Genomic DNA, 23459 nt, shown 5'->3' with positions numbered 1-23459 from the left:
TAAAGGATTTCACCATTAACACCTCATTACCATTAGTTATAGATTGTGCTGAAAATGATTTTGTGAATTAATATGTAAAACCAGTAGGGTTGTTTTTAAAAAAATATAAATTTTAGTCCATAATACATATACTCTCTTCTCTCTATATAGGCAAAGCATTTAGGTATTATATTTGAAATTAATTGTTGCCACAACAAGCATTGTTGCTTCTAGTAAAATAGAAGAGAATAATTTTTAAAATTGGTCTTAGATTAAGGTCCTTGAAAATTTTGTTGAGGTCATTGAAAAGTCCTGGAAAGTCCTTGAATTTCAATCTCATCATAGAGTGGGAACCCTGAACAATGAACGCCCCCCCCCCTTAGCGGACCGTGGTAAAATTATCAAACGTTGACAGGTCCGCGGTGATGAAAAGGTTGGGGAACACTGCTCTAAAGAGTAGTAAAATGTTACTTAAAAAGAAATGTTAATGTGTGTTACCTGCACTTATGTAGCAGAGAATAAACTGTCAGTGTTAGATCTATTGGAAGGTATATGGGAAAACGTTTTCTTGGTATTATAAAATAAATACAGTTCCTGGCTAGATGCACTCTAAGATTCTAAGTAAAATCTCAATTATCTGGTGATACTATACAGCTTTATAGATTTTACGACACTGTAACTGGTTTACACTTTTTTACGTTCATGTTTTAATTGGTTAAATTAGATGATATATAATATAAATTTGACGATTGGATAAATTAAATTATATATTATATAAATATATAATATTTATTATATCAGGTATTATATTAGTATATTATAATAATTAGACTAAATTATTAGAAAAGACACACTCTAGCTACTTAATAATTACATGTTTTGCATGAGTTTATATGCAATACTTTTATATTTAAATATACATGTTATGGGTTTTTATTCAGGAGATTTTTCAATTTATTTTTAATGTATTGCATTACAATGTTAACCAATTGACACATGAACATAAACGAGTGTAAATCGGTTTCTGTCGCGTAAAAACAATAATGCTGTACAGTATCACTTGATAATTAAGGTTTTAAATAGACTTTTGTAATGCATCTAATAATTTGGTCAGGGGCTGTAGGTAAAAAAAAAAAAACTTAAATACAGGACTGTAAGCAAACAATGGAAATAATAGAACATCAAACAAAAATATTGGATACCACCAAGAGTTATCCTGGTGATATAGTTCAATTTACAATATCTAAGGTTCGCACTACAGGGAATGGTAGGAAATGCATTACTGCGACATTGAAAAGTAGTTCTTTGTTATTTTTAAATAAATTACTGTTTAAATATGTGTATAAATGTTGTGTAATAAGAAAAGTGATGAAAAAAAATATGATTTCTTTATTTTTTAAAGAAAACGAGCAGTAAATATTATAAAACATACATATGATTTTATTCATGATCAATGATTTCATGTCTATGTTGACTTTTCCTTCCCCCACAAAACACACATGTAGAATAAATTAATTTTCACAAATCTACAAAAAAAAAAAGAAAAATAATGTTGCTCATTAAAATGAGTATTTATGAGCATCTATGTATTTTTTTTTATGTAGATTTAATAAAAAAAAAAATTATCTTTTTAAATATAATTTTGTTAGCTATGTTTATTTGTTATAATTTTGTTAATTAAAAAATATTAATAAGAATCTGTTTTTTAAAAATTATAATAACAAAATCTGTTTTTTTAAAAATTATATCAAAAAATCAGCTTACAATTAGTATCTCAAATTAATTATTAGAAATGCTCTAAAAAAATCTTTTTCTTTTCTGTATCTTGTTTAAAATTTTAGTAAGATTCTGGCAAAAAAAAAAAAAATCAGCATTTTGTTTTCTTTTAATGTCAATACTGGCCACTTTCTCTCCTTTTATTACTACCTCATGCCTTAACTAACTTAATGAGTAACCCAGTTTCCATGAACACGGCTGCAATCTGGTCTGCCTTTCTCTCCAGTGGAAACTTGAGGTGAAATGGACTATAGAGTGCAGAGAAGGCAGATCAAAATTCGACAAAAAGTTTAAACCTTCATCCTGCGGCGGATCGATAAAGTTAGATGAAGATCTTCATTCAGCAGTGAATCTATAAATTTTGAAGACCTCCATCTAGCTGTGGATTGATGAAGAATGAAGATCTTCTTTCAATGTTGGATTGATGAAGTTTGAAGAAGATCTTTATTTAGTGTTGTATTGATAAAGTTTAGTTTGGGGAAGTTGTCCATCTAACAGTAGATCGCTAATTCTTCGAGTTGACGATAATCTTAGCTAAGCCTGAAAAATTTAAGTTTTTTTTTTTAGCCAACTAAGGTATCACTGTTTGTTGTAAAACTTTCTGACATCAACAGATTTGAAACTATTTTCATGCTTCAAAGTTTTTAAAACCCTTTCAGTATATATCTAAATAGGAATCTTATATTGAGCAAATAATTTTTTTTTTGGTTCTGTATTCTATTTTATAATTTTTAATTTTAGGTTGTGAAGTTTGCACAGAGTCACACGAAGCACGCGACATCGCGAAAATATGGCATTGCGCGTCGCGTCATCAGTCGCTGGATAGCTGACAAAGAAGTACTGCAAACAGATCTTTTAAATGCCACTCAACATGTCTTAAACGATAGCATCACAGAACAAGTTGATAATGATTTATTTAAATATTACAAAGAATTGAAGGAAAAAGGTGAGTTTTTTTTATTGTTTGTGTTAATAAATGTAAGCAAAAGTTAAATTCTTTTTTGTATCTATTATTTATTTGGTTGTTAAACTGCGGTAACCTCGCATTCTTTCTCAAATTCTTTTTTGTATCTATTATTTATTTGGTTGTTAAACTGCGGTAACCTTGCATTCTTTCTCACCTTGTTGATATGATATTCTTTTGAACTTCTCCCAAACTATATGGATGCAAAAAAGTGCTATATTTCAGATGATTTTTATTATAAGTAGTATGCAATATTTATTGGAATCTGGAAAATGGAATTAAAGCTACTCTAGTTTGGGAATGGCAATGGAATTTTGTATATATGTCTTAAGCCAGGGGTTGCTCAATCTGTGGCTCGTGATTTTAAAATATTGCTTCCTTAATCAATGTCAAATAGATAAGTATAGCAGGCGGTTAAAAAAGTTTTGCTCATAATAATAACAGGGCTGATTGTGCTCCGGAAAAAATCCGGATTTCCGGATTTTTCGCTAACCGTGATCCGGAAGTTTCCGGAGATCGGTACAGATGTTTAAAAAAATCATTGATCACAGAAGTTTCCGGTAATCAAATTTTCAAAGGTGGAATTTGAAAAAACACAGTTTTTTTTATTTGTTTGTAAGGGAGAGCCAGATGCTTTATAAGCTTATATTCAAGATTAATATTCATTTTTTATCAGTAAATAGTTATTATAATCATAAACTCTAGAAAGAAAGACATATTTGTAAATTTCAATTACTTCCCTAGGTCATCATAGGTATGTGTAAAATTTTAAATATATTTTAAGTAAACTAAGAATTATTGAGAAAAAGGAAAAAATCTTGTTTAAATTTTTTTTCTAATTTTTCGATTTAATATATTTTTTTTTTTACTCCAGAAATTTTCCGGAATTTTGACTTGGACTCACAATCACCCCTGTAATAATGTATTATCCGAAATAATAAAACATTTGTCATAATAAATCAAGGATAACAAAAACTTTGTAACTAAAGTGGATTTTTAAAAAAATTAGCCTGTCTTGAGATAGAAGTTTTTAAGTTACTTACCTCGGACATCTAGTTGACCACACTCAGAAACGATTAAGAATAATAGAAGAATCTTGAAGGTGCACATAACGATAGTTGGTTCGAAAAGAATAATTGAATTTTTTTTTATGCATCAATTTGAATTTGATGTACCTTTAAGTATAAATATCCCCCCCCCCCAAAAAAAAAGCAAATTGGTCTTGTAATTTTTTTAAATTTAAAATTTTATTGTGTTTTACGTTTTTATTGTATTCTATGTTTAAGGATAAGAGACAATGGTAAAATTATTAATAAAACTTATTCCACCAGTTGCAAAAATCAGGAAAATTTATTAAAATCAACCTGAAAAATAAGAGAATATTTTTACCTGACTGTTCCTGGCCACTTAAAAAGCGAAATAATTACAGTCACATTGATGCATGTCACATTATGTCAAACAACTGGAACTGATGTAGAATATTTCAAATATATGGTAACATAATTTTGATTAATTAAAAGATTTTGAAAAATTATGTTATTTTTAATTATTTTGCTATATTTTACTCCTTTACTTTTTGTACCATCTATTAAAACATTTTTGAACTAAAACCTAAAATTATAGAAAGGAAATTTAAGCCCAGTAACATGAATTTGCTGCAAATTATCGTAACTGTTTATAAATACTGTATAAACTGTTTATAAATACTGTACTCTTTATTGCGACCCTTCCATTGTCCCTCCCATTTGCTGTTTTGTAGACCAGGGCTCCCATGGGTTAGGGAGTGCAGGGAAAACCAGGAATTGCCAGGGAATTTCATTTTAACTATAAAAAGCAGGGAAAGTTGCAATTTGTTTACATGAAACCTAAAGAATTCCTATATCATACCTCGAAAATTACCAGTCTTAGAAGTCAATAACAGTAATCAGTTATTGAGATTCTGTTTAAAATTCTAACTGCTATTACAATTATTGTATGAAATTCCACCTTTAAGTGAAACTTTTCTATGTTTCCATTTTCATTCTATTATCTGTTTTTGCTCACAAAATCTAATATTTGATATTACAAATAAAGAAAATAAAAGTTTTCTGATAAAAAAAAATGTATAAAATAGATAAAGTATGGTATGGATTTTTATTAAAATTTATCTGATAACCTCATATATCGGGAAAAGTCAGATTTTTTTTCCTTCTGAAATTGAGTGGGAACCCTTATAGATGCAATATTATTTTAACGGCTATTGGACTGTCTAAACTGAACAGTTTACCAAAAATGGCTGTCCCTAACCAGGGTCCAGTGTAATACTACATGCTAAGAGCAAAAATTAATAATTTTAAATGGATTGGATAGATGGCAAAAAATGCTAAATTAAAATTTGGAAAAACACTTTGTTTGCGATAATTAAACATCGTGATGTAATTCTACAGACAGAAGAACTAAGTTTTTTCATTCCAATCTAGAAAAAGCACTGAAAATCTAGCACTGTTTCCAAATCTAGAAAACGCACTGAATGACTGGCTGGAATTTATGCGCAATATTAAATGATGCCATTTTAAAAATTTTAATTACTTTTTAACCTTTAATGTACTTTAAAGAAATAATACTCTATTTATGTGAAAAAAACTGCTGATTAGTCATTATCTTAATTTTATTAAAAGTACAGCATGTTTATAACTCCAGTATTTATAAAAAGTAAGTAAATGTTTGCACTCATTTTACGTAGTCGCAGTATAGCAACCTCGTGTTATAGCGTCCATTATTGCTTGTACCGTAGGGGTTTCTATATTGAGCTTAGACTGAATTTTAAAACATTCAATCTAATTGAGCAGAACCCAAATACTTAAGATTGTACTGCACTTAAATATATATTGTTTTTTACTGCTTAGAATTGCCTTTTTGCACTTAAAAATTTCACAAATCCATCTTTAATAGGTACAAGAGTGACTAAGAGTATGCTAATAACCAGGGCTAATTGCCTTTTTGAACAACAGAATGGTGCCAAGAGTGGTCCAGGCCTGATGTCAGCTACTAACGGCTGGTATAAGCATTGGGTTCTAAAATGGAAAGACCAGGGTGAGCAAATGATTATTGAAGATGATGACGCAACTGCTTCTAGTTCTGCTGTGAGTACTTAATGAAATGGGTTGTCATGGATGTAGTTTTTTTATTTTATTTTATTTAAGCAGTTATTTTATTGCACCAATTTTACTTATATAGCACTATATTTATGTTTAATTTCTTTTACTACATGGTTTTTGAATTTATCTGATTTAAGCAAGGGTTTTGCCCTCGCTTGTTCTTGTGATATATTAATCTTTGTTTTATTAGTTTTCTAATACTTTTAATGCCAATAAAATTTCTGAATTATTTAAAGTGTAGTTGTTTCTGCCTAATAAACTATCTTGTCTGGTTCTAACAAGAGAATAAAAGGAACTTTTCAATTTCAAAAAGAACTTTCTTTAAATCATAAAAATCTTTTTGTATAATCAAAGGAACTTACAAACTCAAACTGGGTGGAAAATTTTTTTTTATATCATTTACAACACAGTATGTATTCATTATAAGTACCTTGATATATTGCCCCTGTCAAGAGTGCATGAAAAAGGAAGTACAAAAATAATTAAATTGGTTTGTAGTTCCATTATAATATGGATTCGTTCGGGAATTATGTTTTCAGACAGTCGCTTTTTATGCATGATGCATACCCTCCAACTTATGAGGATTTTGAAAATAATTCTTTCTAGTGGTAGCTAACCAAAGTAGAAATTTTTAAAGCAAATGGATCTCTCATAAAACTTTTATCAGAACTTAAGAATCTAGCCATATGGCCTGCACTTTTATAAGTAATAGTGGACAAGTTACGCTAAAATAAATTTTTTTTTAAATATTAAGACATTAATTTTGCTACCGTCTGAAAAGAAGATTTCTGAAACTACGGAAATTCCGTAGCAGTTGGAGGGTATGCATGATGTGTAGCGTTTTTAAAAATTGCTATTTTTAAAAGTGCATTCCGTTGTACCGTCAGTCCATAGCGTATGAAACGACAATAATTTTACATGTTTGATGAGATACTTGCTGATCCGCGTGTACGTATACTAAGCCAGGTTCGGTGAGATACTTGCACTCTTTTATGTACAAATCTGCTGCATTTTGCAAGATATTCTCAATTTCAGACTTCATATCCCCCCTTCTGAAATTGAACAGAAAAATCTCTCGATTTTTTTTACTTTATGGTGGCTTATTTAATCAAGAAAATAAGTATTTATCATAAACTCTTAATTTATCCTGATCATGTAGTCTTTAAAAACTATTTTGCATTTTGTTAATGTATTTAGTGCTTAAAAGGTGCTTATTTTTTGTTGAAAGATTTGGCTACACACCATGTATAGTAATATTGCGCTTTAGAATTCATGATCAAAGAACATGATTCTTTTATCAATATCAATACTGCACTTAGTAATGCAATATCTTTAATCACACATTTGACCAAAAATCTTTTCACAGTAAAAATGAAGATGATATTTCAAGATTAATATGAAGTTTTTCTCTTCACCATTCTATAGTTCCTAATTCTACCTGATTTCTTCCATAGTTGCTACCATATTAAGTCAAATTCTTAGTTTTTGCATAGTTCAGAAATGTCTAAAAGAAACAAAAACAATTAGGAATGTTTCTATCCTTACTAAATAAGTTATTTACTCATATATTTATTTTCTTGAATTTTAAATAAGTATTAACTACTTCGCAGCAGAAAGTCAAATGTACTTCTGAGCTATTACTTTTTAGAGCTAATTCTATTGAATCTTGCTATTTTCTCCTGATTAAATTTAAAAAAAACTTTCCTTTTTTTTTCTTCCTTCTGTATATTTAAGACACTTCAGTGTTTCCATCGCAGAAAAGAAATGGGTGAGAATTTCTCACCCTTTCTCAAAAACAGGGTGAGATTTCAAAAAGTTAAGTGAGATTTCAAAAATTAAAAAAAAAAAACACAAAGAGACTTGAAAAAAAAATCATTTCTTTAATTATAATGCATTTTTAACATCTTCTAATTTTTAAAGCATTGAATATTTTTGCTGCATCATCATATGGAAAATGTTCTATATTTACTTTTTCATCAGCTATTCTCATTAGGTTGCTCAAATGCGTATTTGTTTCGTTTTGATCGTTCTTACCCACATTTGTTTCATTTTCATTTGTCCGTTTCGGATTAGAAGATATTGCCTTTACAAGGTATTTGTCCATCTTGCATTAATGCGCACAAAATTTGAATGTCTTACATGAAGAAACCTTACCTATAGTAAACACGTGGTTGCAGAGAAATGCGTCCTGAAAGAGGTTCGGAGGGATGGTGTTCTGTTGTTCTTAAAGGTTCTGAACAATACTGGTAAATAGGGAAGCTAGATAATTGGGCAGATGTTGAAAATAATGAAAGATCCAAGAAGAAAAGTGAAATGGATTTTATTCTAAATGGCTTAATGAGAAATTTTTTTCAAAATGCGAGAAATTCACGAATTTTGAAATTGGTTTATAGAATGCATGAATTTCTCGCGGTAATAATTTTTTAATGCGAGGAAAGAAAAAAATATGTGAGATTCTCGCGCTGTAGTGAAAACACTGCACTTTTAAAATATAGGAATGGTTATAAAGTAAGCTTAGAAGATAAACTTAATAGATAAAGTAAGAAAGAAAGATAAAATTTGTTAAAGTTAGGGTAACTGCAGATGGTTAAAATATGAAGGCCTCTTTTTTTCTACGTTAAACTGGATGTCTTAAACTTAAGAAGAGTCTACATTAGATGATGCGTAGCATTTTTAAAAAGTGCTCATAGGTGCTTATTTTCGATTTTCGTTTTTTAAACTCCCTTAAGGGTGCGTTTTTCATGGGAAGTTTTTGAAAAGTGCTTAATTTTCCCCTTTTTAAAAATGAGATTTTTTTCTTTACCATGTCGATTTTCGCTGCGTATAATGCAAAAGCTTGGTTTTCACAGTGTTTGATTCTACGTTCACCACAATCCATTTTGTGCCAACCATCGCTCCTGTAACGTATGATAGTGCCAATCATGTTACATATTTGTTGAAATACTTGGGAGTTTGCATTGCATCTACTGAGCTGGATTTGGTGAGATTACTGCATTCTCATGTACAACTCTGTTGAAGATTGCAGGATATTCTCAGTTCATTTTCCACTCTGAAATTGAACTGAAAAATCTCTCGATCTTTTTATGGTGACCAATATAATAAAAAAAAAGTTTTTTGTCAAAAAGTAGATACTTTATCATGATCATGCAAAGTCTTTGAAAATTATTTTGCATTTTATTAATGTATATAGGGCTTAAAAATATTTTTGAGTGCTTAAAAAGTACTTTGAAAGTGTTTATTTTTTGTTGAGAGATTTTGCTTTGCACCTTTTTGGTTACGTAAGTCTTAAACTGAGTTTAGCCAATTCTTCTTTGTGAAAGTCTAAAGGCAATATCTACAGTTGACACTTTATTTACTTGGCACAATGATGCTCATTTTTATGAAAACTTAAGTGTGAATATGAAGCAAGTGTACTGGCTATATCCTTAACCTGAAAGACATCTCAAATTTGTAATAATAATTGGCTTAAGTTTAGCCGATTATTTATCATTCTTGTTTTATCAGAAACACTTTCATTAAATGCTAATCACAAACCGGACATGTTGGTATACTGTAATTTTTGTATTTTATTTTCCTTTATTAATTCTTAAAAAAAAATATATATATATATCAAAAAATACTTATGCATAAATTTTTTTATTATTTCAAAGGGAAAAAAAAAATATTGGATTTTCCCTCTCATTATATTAGTAGCATTGCTGCTGAATTCTGACTAATAACTGGATTTGAGGTTCCCCAAAGGTGTTTCATGGAACCCTAGGGTTCCAGTGGTAGGGTGGCAGGGGGGTTCTGAGAGTTAGAATTTTTTGTTTTAATCTGTAATGATTTTTGAAGCCTCTAATTATCTTTATGTCTAATTGTTCATTTTAATCCATTATTTACTTTCTAATTAAGTTATTTTTAAGTAATTATTTGCTTAAAATGTCAGTGGGGAAAAAGAGAAAAATTAAAAAAAATTATTCTAATAACAATAAATTAAATAATATATGAAAAGGATTTATAAGAAATTGAATCTTTATTTCTGGTTGAACTTTTAAAATAAAGTAATTAAGTTCAACTGTTAAAAATTATCTGAAAATCATTATCCTTTGTAACAGTTCTTTTTTGTGTCGTCAAAAATCTCACAATTCATTTATTCTTTACTTATGCATACACTAAGAATTAATTCAGTAATGTTCCAGGCCTGCAAATTCTGATATACAATCTAATTTTAAGACTGTCATTGATACAATGATGAAAATTTTTTCTTTACATTGATTGTTGCCTAAAAAAACTTAATATATTTCAAATGGTTAATGAATGTTATTTATTAGAATGAGGTTCCGGCAAAGAAAGGTTGGTTGTTTCATAGACAAAAATATTTGGAATTTGTGATCTGCAGATTTCGCTATGAGATATTTTTCATACATTGACAGTGAAATCGATTTAAATTCATGCACCTTTGGTCTTAAAGGACAAAATGACAATTTCAAAAAAAAAAAAAAAAAAAAAAAACTTGAATATATTGCATGAAATAAAGACTTTAGTGGTAATTATAAAATCACAGCAGATTCTGGGATCTTCCTCTAAAAAAGAATTTTTATCCATAAAAATGACAAGAGAGGATTTAAATGCTTGCTCTCAAAGCAGTAAAAAAGAATTATAATATTTTAACACTTCTCAAAATTCAATTGTTAATCTTATACAGTCACAGTTGTTTAATTTGAGAATGTAGGAATTGAAACACTCCTTAAATCGAATCTAATTAAACTGAAGCTGGGATGTTAGAATTTCTTTTCTAAAAAGGTTGATTACTATTTAATATGTTTTATTCAATTAATAAATTATTTTTTAATATAAATTAAATTTTATGGAGAAATTTAAATTTTTAAAAACAAAATAAAAGATTTAATTTTTCTTAATTGAAATATATGTATTTAAAAATATTTTATAATTTAAATTTTAAATAATAATTTTTAAGAATCAAAATGTATTTACACTGAGTGAAATTTTTTTAAAAAGTAAACATGCAAGACATGATTCTGCATGTTACAAATATTTATGCTATAGAATGCCATAGAGTCTATTCAATGGTTTGGGCATGATTTTTTGTTTGTTATTTACTGCAAAACTTCACTTTTTTTCTCTTCATTGTATAAATGGAATTTTTTTTAAACCTTTTAAATGGAAATGAAATTTGCCCAAATGATTAAATACTTTTTTCATGATAACTTCAATATAGCAATATTTCTCATTAAATTCAAGTCATGCTTGTAATAACAGAGTTTAATGTAGACTTCTTTTTTACACTAAACCAACCATTCATTTAAAATTCTGTATCTCAATAAATCAGGGCTCCTAGTAAAAAGGCTTCAGCTTGCTTAAAAAAAGAAAAATTCTTGACCATATTGAGGAAAATGATATGACAAGCACATGGCTGTCAATTTTTAAAAAAATATTACTGAAAATTTTTGTGGATTTACCATTAAAACTGACCTCTCTATGGAATAGAATATGAAAACTAATATGTCTTTACTAAATTTAAAACTCTCTGAATACTGTTCCACTTTTTCAGAGCAATAGGCAGATGTAATAGGGTCCATAACTGTCTATAAATGTAATCACTATTCTAAACAATAGTGATAAACAGTAGTTTCCAGATTTGTTCAGATATCAGATTTAAAAATACATCAGTATTCATTTTATTTTCCCCCCGTAATGGTAGTTACTGTGATTTAATTTATTTTTTATAATTTACAAAATTTTATTTTTGTTTTATGTTAAATTGTGTACAGTTGTTTCCCAAAATAACTAAGAATTGATTTTAAAAACAGATTTTGGAAGAAATTTTTTTTTTTTTTAATTTTATTTTTATTCTTGTTTTGGTGTAACTTCAGGGTGGCCACCCACCTGGAAAACCTTGAAAACCTGGAATTATCAGGGAATTTTTTTATACTGGAAAAAACCTGGAAATATCAGGGAGATTTGGATAAAAACCTGGAAAAATCAGGGATTTTTAAAGAAAAGCTGGAAATTTTTCTTTAATGATTTTTTAAATTTCACTAATTTAAATTATTTGTTAATTTTCTTAATTTAAATTATTTCATCCATTATACCCTCTTTTTTTTAACGGAAATGTATCGCCAAACAGTTGAAATATCATCAACTTAGCGATACTTTGCTTGCATCAAAATTTGCTTCATTATAGTTCTGTTAAACTAGAATGCCATATAAAATTCTTCCACGGTTGCTAAACAAATGTGCAAACTTTTGACCGCTATGGGAATTTAGGAAAATTTAGGTAAGATTCTGGTGGAAAAAGGGATTAGGATATTAACTTCTGTTTATAAATTCTGTCCTTGGGCTAAATCCATTTATGGCTCAAGTTTGTTCCGATGCTTTGGCGGTTATTTTTTTTCTCTATTTTGACAAAATGTTTTTGTATTTTTAACTTTATAAAATTCTCCAAAAATTAGTTGGTTATAATTTTATGATAATAGATTTTATATCGCACTCTTTTTCTGAAAGCTTTTCTACTCCTATTCAAAGAAATCTGTGAATTATTTTTTCTGAGCAAACCAACCAATCACGCATTTTTTTACAATCGCTAACAGTAATGTTTGTCAACAAATTGTTACAATTGTTGCATTAATGCTAATTTTTTCTATTTCATTTTAACCTCTTATAACATATTTTAATTTTAAAAAAAAGGCTCCTTTGTTGGACACTATATATTTTTTGATTCAAAATTTTGTGCCAAAATATTAAAAAATAAATAAAAAATCTTGAAAATTGTCAAAATAAATTATTTTTTTCAAGATGTGTTAAAAAAATAACATTTTGAATAAAATATTTTATAATATAGACACTTTTCTTGTACACATCCTATACTTTATAAGAAAAAAGAAACGCAAGCCTGGAAATTTTAAGATTTTTATCTGGAAAACCTGGAAAAATCAGGGAAATTTGAAATCTGATTTGAGTGGCCACCCTGAACTTAAGATATTTTACTTATTGAACTGATATTAAAATTAACAATTAAAACGCCACTTCTTTGTCAATAGATTTCAATAATTCCAGAATAAAACTTAGAGGACCATGTTAGTCCCTTATTTCATTTGAAAGGAATTAAATGTTTCAAATTTGTTTGGTTTTACCAAAATTTTTTAAAAATTTTATTTATTGGTTCTATTTATTAATAGTTGTTCTGTAATAATTAATTTGAGTCATTTATTTGGTATGTATTGTGTTCTTCTGAATAGTAGATTAGATTAATTTGTTTAGTTACATAAGCTCAGTCTTAAATTGGAGCAAGTTATCATAATGAGTAATTTCTATCGTTCTACAAAGCTTTAAAGCATTAAATGAGACCAAATTAAATTTGAACAAAGAATTTCAGGAATAAATTTTAATTCCTTCGTAAGTGTTATTTGTTATGAGCACATTGCAATTTATTATCTATCCCTAAATCGATTTAAATTTTCAACATATTTATTTTAAAGTGGCTGCTAAAGTGACTATCGTAATAATAAGAAAAAAGAGAACAATTTGTACAAAATAGCTTTTTCTGCATTCGGTTGTTAAGTTGCAGTGTTAATTTTCAATGAGCTTGTTGACTGTTGAGTTACTGTCGAATACTGCTGAGTTAAAATAACATGGTTTCTAAATATTAGTGGAAAATGGAGTTTAAATTTGAGTCTAGCAGTTAAAAGTATGAAGAAGGGTAAATGTTTACAGGTGAAATTTGCTTCATTTTTGATGTGCTGCTTCACTGTTATGAGCTGTATTCAAACATGCAGGTTTTACTTATTCTAACATCTACTGTACAGATTGTTTTATCCCCCTGGTGAGCATACTATTAGAGAGAACAGAATAAAAATTTTAGTTTAAGACCATGATCTCATAATTACTGTGACTGAACTCCCAAATCTTTAAATAGAAGATTTTACATATTTTTTCTTTCAAAGAAATGTGATCTTCATAGTAATAATATTTAAAAGGGAGTCAGATTGAAATATTATTTGCAATAAAATCTAAAATCCTTTTTTTATTTAAAAAAAAAAAGAAACTTATCAAAATACTACATTTTATACGAACTTTAAACTTTAAAAAACTTTAGATTCAAGAAAATTAAATAACCAAGCAATTTTAAAATTAGAATAAAATTAATCTTAATAAAAGGAAAATTGTGACAAAAGTTGTGGATTTGAAAACTATATTTAGCACATATACAGGGCTGATTGTGCTCCGGAAAAATCCGGATTTCCGCAATTTTCGCTAACAGTGATCCGGAGATTGAAGGTCCAGACGTTTCAAAAAATCATTGATCACAGAAGTTTCCGGAAATCAAATTTTCAAAGGTGGAACTTAAAAACACAGTTTATTTTATTTGTTTGTAAGGGAGAGCCAGAGAGATACTTTATAAGCTTATATTCATGATTAATATTCATTTTTTATCAGTAAATAGTTGTTATAATCATAAACTCAAAGAAAGACATATTTGTAAATTTTAATTACTTCTCCAGGTCATCATAGGTATGTGTAAATGATATAGGTATGCGTAAAATTTTAAATATATTTTAAGTAAACTAAGAAATATTGAGAAAAAGGAGGAAAAAAATCTTGTTTAATTTTTTTTTTCAATTTAATATTATTATTATTTTTTAACTCAAGAAATTTTCCGGAATTTTGACTTGGGCTCACAATCACCCCTGCATATACTAAACGCAATACAGTGATAATGACGTTACAAACATTATAGACAAACAAAAGCTAATTTTCCACCTCTGTTGACCATTTATTGATCAAACTGACCTTTTATTGATTGAGCATAGATTACGATGGAAGGGACATGAAATTATTATATTTCTGGCTGTGGTTAATTCATTTCCTTAACTCCCTTTTGATACAGCTATAAAAGATTAAACTCATGTTAAAAAATAGTGAGAATTATTAATATGAGATTAATATAAAAGGACCACATGAAAATTAGAGCTGTAATAATGTTAGAGTTACCATACCTCAAATTATATTGTAGACTGTAGAAACTACTAAAATTAAATAAAGTTTCCTAATATTTTTTGTATTATTAGCATAACTCATGCTCTCTTCAAAACGTTGTGAAATATGATTTGCTGCTTTAGAAATTAGGATTTTTTTTAAACCAAATTTTAAAACTAGTTACAAAGCTTGTTACCCCGCTAACTTAAAAAACTGTAAAGTAATATTTTGAAAATGGAATGATTGCAGTAAGCTGTACATTTTTATGTCCTTTTTCGATTCCTACTGTTAGTTCACACTCTTCCTATATCTTTTTCAAATTTGCAATCGTTAGTAAAATACTTTTCCAAAAGATAAAATGGGCAGGCCACTTAGTAAGAATGGAAGAAGACCGTATTGTGAAAAAGATTTTTGATGCCCGGCCGACAGGAACACGTAGAAGGGGCAGGCCAAATCTCAGGTGGCTAGATACCCTGGAGAAAGATTTATCTATATTAAAAATAAAGAATTGGAAGTCCATTGCCAAAAGAAGGACAGCTTGGAAAGAACTACTGGAGAAGGCCAAGGCCCATCCTGGGCTGTCGAGCCAGTGAGGAAGGAAGGAGTAAAATACTTTTTATTCATCCACTCAAGTTCCAATCCATTTTTTTAAAAACTTGTAGAGGATGACATGTGATGTTAATACAGTTTTTACAAATATTAATTCATTGATTAAATTCAATTAATTAATTTTTATAGAGAAATTTTTTTTTAATTATTTAATAAAAAGTAACTAAAATAAAAAATTTTCTTTGTTGACCTTAGTAGGAATTGACTGTCATTTTTTTGAAATTTTTTTTTATATTACTTGTTTAGGATTGATTTTTTTGAAATTGTTTTGTCATTTTTAGGGCACTAAGTTAATATTATTAAAGAAAAATCCCTAATTTTCTAAATTTTTTGTTCCAGCAGCCATCTTTGACCCCTTTGGATTTACAAAATTCAAGAAACTCAGAAGGAGGAAGTTCTTTGAATGCATTAAAGCAAGCATACATGACAAATGCCATACTGAACACCATGAAACCTACAGAAATGGATCTTAAGATAATGTCTCAATTTCCTGAGTTGCTGCACGTCATTCAGCAAAATCCATCCATCCTGAATGCTGCAGCAGCTCAAATGCAGTCCAAAGAAGCTGAACTGTACAAGGCTTGCAGCTCCTCCCTCCAAGCTGTTATGAATCTTTGTAAAGATAATTCATCAGATAACAGTCTTAAGTCAAATCCATATTTAAATAATGTTGCTGATTCAACCATGACTGAGGATAAAAGGAAGGCTAGTAGTGTTAAAAAGAGAAGAGAGCGCTATTCACCAGATTTCAAGCTAATGGTTATTGACTATGCTGCCAGCCATTCTTACCAGGAAACATCCAGAAAATTCGGGGTGCACCATATCACTGTTTCCGAGTGGTGTAAAGACAAGGACAGGATACGCAAGAAAGTGTATTGCGAAAATTTACAAACATTGCAAACTAAAATACTCAAGTCAGAAACGGCTGAGCAGAAATTTTTGTCGTGGATTCAAGATTGCAATAAACACAAGATCGTCATCAAGCCGACGGATGTACAGAGCAAAGCGAATGAAATTTTGAGTTTAATAGGCGAAGCTGAAGTGAAGAAGAACTGTTGGTGGTTTTATCTCTGGAACAAGCGAGGTATGGATGCCGAAAGAATCTTCGATGACGAAGCGGAAATGGACGTGCTGGAAAAGGAAAGCCGCGTTAACTATCCTCCTGCAGTTAAAGTCGAGATAGCAAAAGTAGCCGAAAGACAAGACGTCCATTCGGCCGCTCGATGTTTTCGAGTTCCACGAAAGCGTATTCGTGAGTGGGTGAAGTGTAAAGACAAGCTAAAATGGCTCGCTGAAAGTGGACAGGTACGTGATCGCACTGCTGCCCTTGGTGGACGCAAACTGAATTGTTTAGATGTGGATAAAGAAGTTTACGAATGGTACATTAATTGTCGAGCCCAAGACACGACTCCCCAGTTATCCGACATCCGTACTAAAGCTTCAGAATTGTTTCTAAAGAATGGATTGAGCAATATGAAATGCAGCAAAGCGTGGCTTAAGAATTGGTGCAAGAAATACGGTGTAAGCAGGAGCCTGCAGAAAGATAGCCAACTGATCAAGTGGATTCTGTCTCGATATGACAAGAACGTGCCCATCACCAATCAGGAATTGGTTGAGTATGTTGTTTCTCAAAAAATGAAAAGTGGCGTCCAATTGAATGACGAATCTGCAGAAGATTATGTGTTTTCGTTTTGCAAACGTTATCCCAAACTTTTGGAAGCACTTCCCAGCATAGGGGAAACGTTTCCTGAAGAAATGGAAGCTGAAGTTGCTAAATTCAGGTGCATGGTTAAGGACTTGCAAGAAGAAAACCATTGCTACACCCCCATGTCGATCGGATGCATGGACGAAGTTCCATTTTTGTTCACAAGTTCCGGTACTGAAAGACGCGTTATCATCAACAGCGGAATGAGTACTTGGAATGCAGTGGTTATTCTTTCTTGCTTAGCGGATGGTGTTATCTTACCACCAATGATAATACTTAAGGGATCTGAAAACTCCTCTCCCCCCGAAGGAATACCTAATGTTGTATTTAGTGAAAAACTTTTAGTGGAAGAACACAGTATAAAGAAGTGGATTCGTGATATTTGGTTAACCAAAGTACCATCACCAAGTATGATTCTAATGGACTGTTTTCAACCTCATAAATATAGCCCGACTCAAGAATTCATGCTTAATTCTGGCATCACACCAGTAATTATGCCTGAAGGCTGCGCTTCTAAACTTCAGCCTCTCAGTGCATGCATCACGAGAAATTTTCAGGAATTAGTTCAAGAGATCTGGAATTCTTCCCGGAGCTCAAATTCCTCTGAAAATCAAGCGGCAACCGTTACTTATCTCCCGTCACCGATCGAAGTGGTCCGGTGCATAATGGATGCTTTCGATAAACTGAAAAGTCAGCGCGACCTGGTTCGACGTAGCTTTATTGTCACAGGCGTGGCTGTCGCTCCCGACGGCAGTGAAGATGCTCTCATCGAGAATTCTGAGTGGTTTGGGTATTCCGGTGATGAGCATGTTTTATCCCCTGCCAGTGAAAGCGAAAATGATTCCGACTTAGATGGCTGACGTTTTCATTATTGAGTAAAATATAGTTTTTCTAAAAAAAAAAGAAGAGAAAATAATGTGCAAAATAGATCCGGTGCGATATGACCTCAGATGCTTAACCTGTGTCGTGATATTCATGTATAGTCTTTTATCATTTCATTCAACCTATTTATTTTCTTGTAAACTTTATGTGAAGATTTTTTCATTTCCTGTTTTAATATAATTTATCAGTTTTAGTGCATTAACTACTTTTACTCTTGCACTTAAATTTTATAGGGGGCTCGTACGGGTATTATTTTGTGCAGCTTTCATAAACACAATGGTTTGAAAAAGTGTGGGACCATTTTTTTCCCTTCCTAATTTAACAAACTGCATCATTTCTTAAAGATTGTATATAAGTATGATTTATTTATGTATATTTTTCCACTGCCTTTTGCTTTTTAGCATTTGATTGTATGCTTCTAAAGCATGACATGACCACTATGCAATTTATATATATATATATATTATAGAGATTGTATAATATTTTGCCTGTATGAGATTATAATTTATATGAGTTAAGTAGTTTGTGAATTGTTTATTGTATAATGGAAAAAAATTTAAATGTTTAGTCTTTTTTTTTATTTTTTTATACTGGCATGGAAAGCTACTGAGATTTTATTATTTTAAAGCAGAACTTAAATGTGCAGTTTTTGTTATATATATTTTTTCTAGAGAACACTATACAAATAATAATTAAAATTAGAAATTATAATGTTTAATTTGTGAACAAGTTTATTCATTTATTTAAGTTTCGCAAATTAATTGAATGAATTTTTAAAAAATTTTCATTGGTGAATTTTTAATCTGAGATATTAGTTTTGAAATTAATATGAATAATTTATATACCAATGATATAATAATAAAATTTTGTGAGTTTTGACGTGTTCTTTCTTCTGAAATGAATTTTTAAAAAAATCTACATCTTAAAATTAAATAAAATTTGGAAATTCCAAGTTCTTTCTAATGAAAGTTTGTTTATCAAATAATTCTAAGTTGTATTTTTTTAACTGTCTTCTTTTTATTACAAATTATTTTTCTCTTAAAAGTAAATTTACTTTGTATTTATTAAATAAAGAATTGAGTTTAAAAATTTTTGTGGGTCATTATTAAAATGAAATTTTTTAGCATTTAAAGTTTGTTGTTCATGTATATTATGGTACTTGTTTGAAATTAATTCTTTGAATTAGTAGACAAACTTTATTAAAATCATTATATTTTAAAATTGTGATTATAAGTAGAAATTTTTTGTGTGTGAAACCCGTGAGTTTTATTTAAAAAATAAATTATATTTTAACGTTTTTATAATTTTTGCCCTATTCATGTCCATTTGTGCAATCATTTTGTGAAATCATCTAGTTAATTTTAAACATTTTTATTTACATATTGCGTTTGTGAGTATTTTTATTTTTTATTCAATAGAACTTATTTTCATGTCTGGTTTTGTATACAAGTCTTAAGATTATTTTTTAAATAAGAGGGATATGTATAATAGTGTACAACCCTTCCTTATCAGTTTTCACTTGGTGAAAATTTTTTAGATGTTATATATATTATATACATATATAAGAAATATAAATATATAGCTATATTTTTAGGCTTGCAACAGTTCTGTAACTTGCCAGAAAAACTGCCTGTCAGTGCAGACATAAAAATCAGACAAAAAACAGATATTTTTAGGATATTTTTAGTTCAAGATATTTTTTAGTTTATTTGGCCAACAATGTCTTCCTACAAATTTAGGAAAATGTGTGTCGTGTGTGTTTCGTGTCAAATATTTTTAGCTTTCCAAACAATTTATACTACCCAGGTAATTTGGAAAATAAATGAGTGGAGCTCCACTGAGCTCCATTATGTTTTATACGGCAAATGGAGCTTGTGGAGGCATGTGTGTTTGCAAACAGTGCAGCTATCTTTTTGGAGGAAGACATGTAAATTCTTGAATTAAAAAAGAAGAAAAAAACGCATTTTCAGTGATGAGAAGCCTTAAAAACTTCCCTTGCCTTGATAGGTATTGAAAATTGAAAGGCTATGCCATGTGTGACATAACCCTTTTTTCAACAAGCTTTTATGAAGGTTGGCCATGCAATGGTCTACTTCCTTCTCTCTATGTATTATATAGCATTTATATTGCAGTGTTTTGAAGTGCTGCGACTGCAGCAGCAAAGCTTTCAAGTGAAAAAAAAAATAACATTCTCTCTGCAATAAAGTTAGAATTGTGAGATATTTTTCCTAAGTGTAATGTACTATTTAGTCAATTTTATATTGCTTTTTAAAATTGTCAGATAATTTTTATATCTGTTTGATTAAAATGCACCTAATTTGTATTATATCATAAAGTTGGCTTGTTATTATGCTAAAATCCTTTTTAAAGCATTGAGTAGATGTATTTTGTACAAATACTTAAACTTGTATTTTGGTTGCAATAGGAAAACCTATTATTTCATTTGGCCCTACAAGAATAAAAAACCCTCTTTCTCTTACAAAAATTTGATGACATCAATTATTTCTTAACTTTCTGTTTAAAAATACCTATTACAGATTCTTGTTTTTATTTTGTTATTATAAATTGTATGCAGTTTAAATTTTTGTACAAATATTATGGCAGTAATTATTTATGATTAAGTACACACATAAATTCAAATGCTTATTAAAAGTAATTGATCAATAATTCTCCATTAAAATCATAAATAGTCAGCATGTTTTGTTTGGCAAGAAATATATTTTAAGTTGTGTTAAAACTTTTTTTTCCCTATAGAATTTTCTTATAAGCTTTTTGATCAAACTTATTAAAATTATTTTCATCTTTACCAAAAATTGGGATTTATTTTTGTTAAAATACAATAGCTTTTGATTATTTTTATTTTTCTGTCATTTCAAAATTTTACTTTTCTGTATTCCAATTTAACTCTTTGATTAAAATTGTTTTTCTTTTGCATTCTAAATTGTAAATGCAAATATAACAAGTACTACATGATGTATTTTGATTATTGAAATGCAGTATGTTTCGTAATGACTGCCCTTAATATATATTTTAAAAAATTTTGTCGAAAAAAAAAAGTATAGTAGTCGTGAATTAAAGACTTAAGTTAGGAATGAACAAAAATTCTATTAAAATCTAATTACTTATATCTGAGTTTTTATTTTTTACTTGTTTAAATATTAACCCTTATGTGTGTATTTATTTATTTATTTTTTTTTAAAAGGTGGTAAATACAAATATATATTAAGAAAGTGAAATATCATATACTCAATCATGAGATTATATTCTTTTAAGTTTTGAAAATTTCAATGTGTCTTATCCTTACTAGTATTATTGCGTTGACCTATTTCAGTTGAATGCCATATATATTGCTTGCATTGAAAGTTAGTATAATCATTATTAAATCTGTTTAAGTATGGGCACCAAAAAGTAATGTATAAAATAACTCCCTCTGTTAACTATGGGTTTAATATAATAATAAGAAGCCTTATCTCATCACTATATCTGCTATATATTATGCTTTTTTCTAATCTTGATTATATAATTGGTATTGAAAGAAATTTGTAAATTATTATTTTTTTTTAATCTTAAAAAAATGGTTAATAATTTTGCTTTCACTGCGAATTTGCGTTTTGTAAATATTGAGATTTTAAAGTTTTATTTGTATGAACACATATTTTTAAAGCTTAGTATATGTTTGTACTCTTTAATTATTTATGACATTTTTTTATTGTATTAGAGCTGAAAAACTTTGTATGTACAGAAACATATTTTTATGTTTCATAAGATCATTTTCATGATCTTCTGTAAGTCACTTTTTTTTTGCTATTTATTATGATGTGTTTAGAATTAGGATGAGGATTGCTTATTCTAATTGAACACATAATTTGATTGAAATTTTAAAACTGTTGTGGAATCAGGGAACTGCTTTTTAAGATCTTTAACTGAGCTCCTACTTTCTCAACGGCTTTCATTATTTTTCCGTAATTAAAAAGTCAATTTCAACTTTTTTAAAAACTTTTAATATTATCTTAAAACTTATTTTTTTAATATTAACTTACAGCGATATTAGGGACTATATTTTAATTAATTTACTTATTTAGATCTACATTCTGATTAGTGTGCAAAGTATGAAACAACTTTTGATCTGATGGTTTTTACAAAATAAGATGCAGTTTTTCAGTGGCTTGATTTTAATTAGTGCAGATTTAAAAAGTATGTTAGAGACTGTGAATTTTTTGTATCTAATTTCATAACTTAAAATGCCATCTTTACAGGTTCTTCTTCCGTCAGTTGGTTGAATTTCTGACTTTCTAAACTTAAGAATTCTTAACATTTTTATTTTGATATTTTATTTATTTCTTATTTTGTGTTCTTTATGATTTATATATAAAACTTCACTGTTTTTTGGACTATCAACACAGCATTCTTTTTTTTAAATTTTTATAAGTATGCAAATAATTAAAAATGTTTCTTTTGTTCAAAATAGTTACACATGTTTTTAGATTTATTTTTTAATGATTTGAGTCATTAGGTATTTTTGTTCTTGCACTCTCTCTCCTATCTGCACTGATATATTTAAAATCTTCAAGCCAATAAAGACTGCATCTTCGTATGTGAAATCCGATCATGAGCCAAAAAGTTATTCAGTTTTTATTTAATTAACTCTAATAAAAGTAACTCATATTTCATTCCTCATTTTTGATTGTAACACATCTTATCTCTTACTTATTTGTAATTGTCGGCAATTTTGATATAAAAAAAATGTTTAGAAAGAGGACTTTTTAAACATTTATGTGATGTGATGTATATATGAGATTCTAAATAACAATGGTTATAAGTCTTTATTAATTTATTTATTTGCATATTTTGAAGTATCCAATCTTTGATACAAAATCATTTTAAATTTGCTAAACTTAGCTTCCAATTTGTAATAGAGCTTTTAAAGTGCTTATTTACTTATCCAGCTACATACTTAGCAGCCATTATTTGTGTCTTTATCACTACTAATATGCCATTTAGTGTTTACCCTAATTTGGCAACCTGGTTGGCACCCGAGCTGATAATTCCTTGACCAAAAAGGAGGCCATAGTAAGCATGTATGTGTCATAATAGATTAATGTTAATGTATATGCTTGACGTGCACATCTGGGATTGAACTAATTATTTTCTGCTCTCAATCAGAAATGAGTTCTGTTTCTGTAAGGTAAAAATATATTTTTATCAATCATAATTTTTTTTAATTAAAATTTATTTTAATAGTAGTTATAAATTTAATATTTTTCATTAATCATAATTTTTATTTTAGTTATAAATATTGTTACTTTTGGCAATTTACTACTTTTGTGAAATTTAATTTAGTTGCAGTTTTAATATTCAGAAACAGTTCCTTTTAAATTAACATTACATTAGCGATTCCGTGTATTAACATTAACAAACTAATCTTATC

At 28.8% G+C, this 23459-nt stretch overlaps 1 protein-coding gene across 6 annotated transcripts in view; it reads left to right on the top strand.

Annotated features, from left to right (window-relative positions):
* LOC107442065 (uncharacterized) overlaps positions 1 to 18240 on the top strand; it is a 40747-nt gene extending 22507 nt beyond the window's left edge. For 4 of the 6 annotated variants that reach the window (XM_016055525.2, XM_043050975.2, XM_043050976.2 and 1 more), the window contains exons 4-6: positions 2497 to 2701; positions 5651 to 5841; positions 15784 to 18240. In XM_016055525.2, coding sequence (XP_015911011.1) covers positions 2497 to 2701; positions 5651 to 5841; positions 15784 to 18009 — 2622 coding nt within the window. In that variant the 3' untranslated portion in view covers positions 18010 to 18240. The remainder of the gene's footprint in view (positions 1 to 2496; positions 2702 to 5650; positions 5842 to 15783) is intronic. The other 2 variants (XM_016055526.2, XM_071182827.1) reach the window with 1 other exon arrangement.
* Positions 18241 to 23459: the final 5219 nt, after the last annotated feature.

The sequence above is a fragment of the Parasteatoda tepidariorum genome, chromosome 6 (assembly GCF_043381705.1).
Source record: "Parasteatoda tepidariorum isolate YZ-2023 chromosome 6, CAS_Ptep_4.0, whole genome shotgun sequence".
NCBI classification, from domain to species: domain Eukaryota; kingdom Metazoa; phylum Arthropoda; class Arachnida; order Araneae; family Theridiidae; genus Parasteatoda; species Parasteatoda tepidariorum.
Note: the sequence above shows the minus strand (reverse complement) of the source record. Positions and strands in the feature narration are given on the sequence as shown.